The sequence below is a fragment of the Mustelus asterias genome, chromosome 18 (assembly GCF_964213995.1).
Source record: "Mustelus asterias chromosome 18, sMusAst1.hap1.1, whole genome shotgun sequence".
Taxonomy (NCBI): Eukaryota; Metazoa; Chordata; class Chondrichthyes; order Carcharhiniformes; family Triakidae; genus Mustelus; species Mustelus asterias.
Genome location: NC_135818.1, coordinates 53,263,571 through 53,270,936, shown reverse-complemented (window position 1 = coordinate 53,270,936; position 7,366 = coordinate 53,263,571). Strand labels below are relative to the sequence as shown.

The window sequence follows — 7,366 nt, the reverse complement described above, 5'->3', positions numbered from 1 at the left end:
TATATGGAGAACAATAGTTTATCTTCCAATTCTAAAACAATTCAGCTTGAGTTAGTATACTCACTTGATCAAGTGTTTTGGTGAGTGCAACTGCAAGGGCAATATTTAACTTCAGTGAACAGGATTCATTTTGTTTCTGGAGATCTACTGCATAATTTCTCTCTCATCTGATAGTTTATTGCAATAGTTTACAATGGCTATTGATATGAAATTTAAATCATAATACTGTAAACATGAAGCTGTGCAGTCCAAGACTGATTGTTTTTCATCTTTGGACACTGAACTAAACGTGATCAGACTCAGAATGAAAAGCCTTTTTGTCAAAGCTTCTCTATCAATGATTTTCTATAGTAACACTCTTGGTCATAGGCACAGATCTGCAGTAAAGTTTGCCATTTGGCAATACCAATTTAGAGAAGCCATTAAGAATCTGTTGACAAGGGTGGCAAATCCACAGTAGTGAAGTAGAGGAGTTCCTCTAAGATTGTATTCCGGCACATTGTTGGGCAGAACACCTGTGAGTATGTTGTACCACATGTGGCAAAAACTGATCATGCTTGAATCCTTGATGTGAAAATGTGTTTCATTCCTCATTTTGAACATCATACTAGAAACTCCAAAATAGGAGTGGGACCAAAATTACATGAGATAAATCTTTTTAAAATTTCATTAGAGTGTTTAAGGAGACATGAAAAATTGCTTAACTGTTAATGTAAAACTAGTTTGTATCCAAAACAGTTGCAGTGAAGATGAAATTAATTTTGTATTTCAGTTTTACAGTCTATATTGTGGAGTTGCCAGCGTTGGACTGGGGTAGGCACACAGTAAATAGTCAATATTATTATATAAAATGAGCTTTAGGAAGACCATTATCTAGGTTGCCTTCTAATTATTTCCCCTCTTCTGAAGATGACAACTTGTGGAGATGCACAATACTCGTGACTTTTGTCCAATGTCTTGCCAAATTACCATTCTTGCATTGACTCAGACAATCAACATTGGCACATTAGAGAGGAATAACCCAAGTTCAGGAAAGCAGGATGTAGAAGTGGTTTGGATTGAGATGAAAAGTGAAAAAGGCAGGAAATCACTTGTGAGAGTGGTATACATGCCCCTTAATTGTAACTACAGGGTAGGATGGAATATAGAAGAGATAATGGGAGCATGTCAGAAAGATATAGTGATAATCATGGGGGGTTTTAATCTACATGGTGTGGTGATTGTCCCTTTAAGGATCCATCTGCAAAGTGTCACAGGACCCAGCGTACCAATTGGAGAGCAGCGTGGGGATCACCCTTGTGAGTTGGGTTTCTGTTCCAGAACAGAATGTGGGCAGCATGGTAGCACAGTGGTTAGCACTGCTGCCTCACAGCTCTAGGGATCCGGGTTCAATTCTGGCTTCGGGTGACTGTCTGTGTGGAGTTTGCACATTCTCCCCATGTCTGTGTGGGTTTCCTCTGTTTTGGTTTCCTCCCACAGTCCAAAGATGTACGGGTTAGGTTGGCCATGGTAAGTTGACCCTAGTGTCAGGGGATTAGCAGGGTAAATATGTGGGTTAAGGGAATAGGGCCTGGGTGAGATTGTGGTTGGTGCAGACACGATGGGCCGAATGGCCTCCTTCTGCACTGTAGGGATTCTATTATCCTTCTCAGCCATGAGGCTGCAAGCCTCTATTATAATAATGTTAGTAAACATTGCAGATGTTATTTATTTAACCGGTGAACTGCAATTATTACACACATGCACTGGAAAAATCTGATGGGCAAAGGTGGCGTAGATGAGTTCATAGAATCTTTTGGGATAGGTTCTTGGAACAGCATGTTCTGGAGCTAACCAGAGAGCTGCCTATACTAGATTTGGTATTTTGACATGAGATAGAATTAATTAATGACCTCATAGTGAAGGCACCCCTTGGTAGTAGGGATCATAATACAATTGAATTTTACATTTCAGTTTGAGGGAGTGGGTCTAAGACTAATATTTTAAACTAAAATAATGGCAATTATGAGGGCATGAAAGCAGAGCTAGCAAAAGCAAACTGGCAAATGAGGTTAAGAGACAGTTTGATAGGGATGCGGTGGCAGACATTTAAAGGGATATTTCAGAATGCACAGAATAGACAATGTTAAAATGAGAAAGAAAAATTTCAATGTGAGGACCTACCATTCATGGCTAGCTAAAAGATTGGACAGAATATAATGAACAGCAAAGAATGACAAAACTATTAATCAGGAGGGATTAATTATGTACAAGTGAAAGTCAACTAGAATTATCAAGATGGATAGTAGGTGTAGAAGTTTAAAGATGTGCAGCTTAGGAACATTGGCCATGCTAAGTTGCCCTTCGTGTCCAAAGATGTGTAAATTTGGTAGATTAGCTATGGTAAATGCATAGGGTTACGGGGATAGGGCAGAGGGGAGGGCCTGGGTGGGATGCTCTTTCCAAGAGTTGTTGTAGACTTGTTGGGCTGAATGGTCTCTCTGCACTGGAGCGATTCTATGGAATTTCCATAAATATTTAAATAAAAGAATTAATTAACAAAGTGAATGTTGTCGTATAGAAAGCGAGTCTGGGAAATTAATAATGAAAGTAAGATGGCAGATGAAGTGAACAAGTATTTTGCATCAGTCTTCACCATAGAGGGTACAAGTAACATTCCAGAAATAGCTGTAAATCAGGAAATGGAAGGAAGGACTCAGGAAAATTAAATCACCATGGAAATAAGTGGTATTGAGCAAAGTGTTGGCAGTTGTGGGCCACGAAACTCAAGTCCTGATGGACTTCCTCGTGGGGTCTTAAGGAGTGGCTACTGAAATAGTTGATGCATTGGTTTAATTTTCCAAAATTCCTTAGATTCAGGGAAGATTTGAAACTGGATTCTCTGACCTCACCCACAGCTTGGATTCTCCAGTCCTGCTACAGTGAACAGAGATTTGGCTGAGCGCCAAGTGGCAGTGAACGGCCAGAGAATTCTGGCCTCCATTAGATTGAAAAATAACAAATGATAACTCCTTTACTCAAAAAGGGAGGGAGACAGAAAGCTGGAAATTATAGACTAGTTAGCTTCATATATGTCAAATGGAAAATATTGAAAACTATAAAAGATATTGGGGGTGATTCTTCCAAAAAAAACCCCAAGTGTCCAACAGTTGAGAAAACGGGATATTTTCCCACCTGTTTTTTAGGTGTACTTAGTTTCACAAATCTCCGGCATCTGTGTTCCACAGAATGTTTCAGGGGGATTCACCCTGGTAAAGGGCAGGCAGGTCCCAATCCCACATGAGAGGTCAGCCCTGATCACCCCCCTCTGTGCAGCCTGGATCGCCTCCGCCCTCCCTCTCCTGCTGATCCCATTGCAGAGTGCACAACGGCCCACCCCTGTTTCCCCCCCCGCCCCCCCAACCAGCACTACCGATTGGCCCTGCCCTCTTGGTACTGCCGAGTGCTCAATGGGCTGTGCCAGTGTGCCTGGTGGGCACTGCCCCAGGGGCATCCCCCTTGTCCCCAACCTCCTGGGGGGACCTCAATGGCTTCTGTCCCCACCAGCGGGGTGATCACATCTGGTTCCCCCTTGAATGGGGCCAACTTTAATCTCCACTGGTAGGAACCTCTCCCAGCAGGGGCAGGGTGGTTTGTGACACTAGCAAAACCAGGGACTACTGACCCGGGCTCACTACATACTGAAATTCAGATTTCAATATGGTAATAAGCCTCGCCCCGATTTTCGGGGCACTTAGTAAACAATCACGACAATCAGGAAGGGAAGCAGTAGATGTTGTTAGGAACTAGAGATAGTTTTGAGTAAGTTATATTCGTATTTATGGGTATTCAAAACAAGATATAGCTTTTGTTGAATTTATGTTCTTTATTTAGTATCAGATCCCTACAGTGCAGAAGGCCATTCAGCCCATCGAGTTTTCACCAACTCTCTGACAGTATCCTATTCTTGTAACCCCATGTATTTACTCATCTAATCCCCCTAACCTACACATCTTTGGACACTAAGGTGCAACTTAGCATAGCCAATCCACCTAACCTACACATCTTTGGATACTAAAGCATAGCCAATCCACCTAACCTGCACTTCTTTGGACTCCTATATATTTCTAGTTGGCTTTCCCTTATTTATGGGTTAAAAAGGCAAAGCCTGGGTCCAGTTTCGTTTAGAGTTTTCTCAGAGGGAGATAGCAAGTCTGAAGCTTTGTTTGTAAACCTGTATTTTAATGACACTTACGATTCTAAAAGTAGAAAAACTGTCCTTTTGTCTAGCAACAGGAAACCAACAGAGAGCTAGGGAGAAACAGAAAACTAGCTTAGTTCAGTTGGAAGCAGGTGCGAGGAGGAACTGGGCAGAAGGAATTGCAGAAAGTAGATTTCCCAAAGGAACAGGAGACGGTCCTAAAAAAACGGAGTGGGGTAAAAAGGTCAGGAAGACACTTAATTTAAGGAATAAGAACGAGAATCTGAATAAGGTCCTGTTCAGTGAAATTAAAGTAAGGAGCAGATGAAAAGGTTCCAAATTAAAAAGAGAAAGCTGCGAGGAGCAGAATCAAGACAAAAATGGTCTTGCAAATAGCCAGAAGATTCAAGGAGCCAGCCAAAGTGTGGTGACTCCTTACAATGGATTTGCATAGAGGTATTGTCTGTTGGTCTGGCTGAGAATCTGAGAGTATATGTGGAAGGCAAAGCTTGAATGCATATGGCGATCCAGGGGAGAGGAACATCAAAAGTTGGATTCTTGTTGAAGAGAAAGTGAAACAGTTGTTTGGGAGTAAATTCCAAGGCAAATTCTTCAAGAGTGAAGATTGGAAACCTTTGTGTGAAAAGCAAAGTTCTGAGAGACCAGTTGGCTCATTAAGAGGAAATTGGTGCTTTCCATTAGTTGGAGACTCATGTAGCACAAAGTAAAATGGTTGTGGTCATTGGAGTCCTTTTGTAGCCCAAAATACTGTCCATTTTGTGTGTCTGTTTTGGATGCAAATTGAAAATTTCTCCTGATGATTTCACATGTGTTGCCACGTGTGTGCTCTGTCCTTTTGCATTGTACACTGATAATTACCCCAGTGAGAAGAGGGCAACTGAGCACTTATGTAGATTTATTTTACATGAAATACATGAATAAATAGAATACAGTTTTCAGTGAGATTCAATCAATTCGCTGCCACTTTGCACATCATAAAATAACAAAATACATAACTCTTCCATTATTATAAGCCAAACCCATTTAGAAGTTAGCTGTTCCTCTATTAGAGGCTGTATGTATTTATATATAAACCCGTGACTGCCATCTGACCCTACTTTCAATTCTGGATGCTGAAGATTGACTGGTTGCTGCTGATGCTGGTACAGAATGGGTGGGAAAAATTAAACAAGTAAGACTCAAAAGGGCAGAAAATGCAAACTCTGAGATGTAGGGTGGGGGAGGTGCCAAGGTGGGGTAGAATTTTGTGGGTCAGGATGTAGTAAACAGCCTTGAATTTTCTGCTCAAGTCCTGGGAATGGGACTTGAACCTTGTGACTCAGAGGTGAGACCGCTACCAACTGAGCCACAAAAGACAGAAAAAAACATGCAGCTGGCACTGGGAACGGGTTAGACTAGAGTGTGGAGTTTTTGGTGAGAATGGGAAGCATCAATATTCTTAAATTATGACTCATTCCTGATGATGCTGGACAAACATTCAGATAATATGGTAAATCTGGTTTTGTCAACCTATTTGTTACCCCTGAATGGGAACGTTGTACAGCTGAGTGCTTCGCAACAGAAGCATGGACAGTGATTCAATAAGTAGACCACTGAATATAGACTTTTTAGAATGTAAGCAATATAGAAGATTGTAAACACTTCTGGAGCAGAAGTCAACATAGAAATCTGTTGTTCATGACAGGAAATTCAAAAACCAAGGACAGAAAATACCTTCAATACAGCAGTATTGAAAATTGTTTTATCAAGGCAAGGATGATAACCTCAACCTCTCAGATTCCATTTATTCATAGAATCCCTACAGTGCAGAAGGAGGCCATTCAGCCAATTGAGCCTGCACCGACAACAATCCCACCAGGCCCTAACCTCATAATCCAGGTTAATCCGCCTGACACTAAGGGGCAATTTATCATGGCCAATCAACCTAACTCACATATCTTTGGAGTGTGGGAGGAAACCGGAGCACCCGGAGGAAACCCACAGAGAGAACATGCAAACTCCCCACAGACATCCAATGCCGGAATTGAATCCAGCTCCCTGGAGCTGTGCGGCAGTAGTGCTAACCACTGTGCCACCATGGTGATTGAACAAATAAATAAAATAATTTAGGTATCCATGGATCTATAGCTTGGAAAAATCACCTGGAACTGTAAATACTTGTGCTTTAGTTAACCATCTATTTGTGATGAAAATATGGCATTGACTTGGCAAATTAAAACATTGTTCTTTTAAGTAAAAATGTGGTTGGACATCAACTCTTCTCTACTTTTGAAAGTTAAACTGCATTTAATAAAAATATAGAATATGCTTTTATGAGAAGCATAGGCAAAAACATTTGCTCTACAGTATTTCTGTAGAAATTAAGCCCTGTAATTATCAAATACTTAACTGTAAATCGCAAACAATATTAGGCATTGTAAAATACTAAATTCTAAACTTAAGACGCTTTATTTGATTGAAATTGAAAAAGGCCAGCCAAACTGCTGCATACTTCCCCTCCATGCCTATAATTGTATAAAGTAATGTATTCAAAACTTAACGCTGGTGTTCTAGGTATCCTTTGAATCGTTAGGAGCAGGAATCTTCAAGGCTTTGGGTTCAACACCCCAGATATCACGGGCATACTCGGTAATAGCGCGATCGCTGGAGAACTTCCCAGAAGAAGCAATGTTTTTAATTACTATTTTGGTCCATTCTCTTGGGTTCTGTAAAAATGTACAGGTAGACAAAACATAAAAGCCACATTTTTTTCTGTTGGATGTATTATCAAGATATATGAAAACATCAGTCCTTTGGGTGATACAGTTCAGTTCTCAGGTTTTGTGGAAAGGAAAGAGGACAGAGGATTTTTGTACCTCCATTAAGCCATCCTCCCCATAATGGATCTACTAATTATATGTACAGTATTGCAAGGGAATTGAGGATAAAAGAGGGTGTCCTGCCTTTTCATCTCAACTTCCTCCTTGTGTTTCTATGTGCTGTTCAAACATATTGACAATTCAAAAATTGAACAACAGAGCTTACTCCCGAATCCACCTCAGACTGGAGAGTCTTGGAGTCGGGTTGGATTGGGAGAAATCTAAAGAGGACGGGGCAGCAGGTAAGTAGTTTTTCCTCTTCCCTCAACTAACTCTCTGGGCTTTAGAAATGCTAAACCCTGAAACT

At 40.9% G+C, this 7,366-nt stretch overlaps 1 protein-coding gene across 1 annotated transcript in view; it reads right to left on the bottom strand.

Moving 5' to 3' along the window:
* Positions 1-6,750: 6,750 nt before the first annotated feature.
* pygl (phosphorylase, glycogen, liver) overlaps positions 6,751-7,366 on the bottom strand; it is an 88,380-nt gene continuing 87,764 nt past the window's right edge. Inside the window, exon 20 of the mRNA XM_078233116.1 lies at positions 6,751-6,906. Coding sequence (XP_078089242.1) covers positions 6,751-6,906 — 156 coding nt within the window. The remainder of the gene's footprint in view (positions 6,907-7,366) is intronic.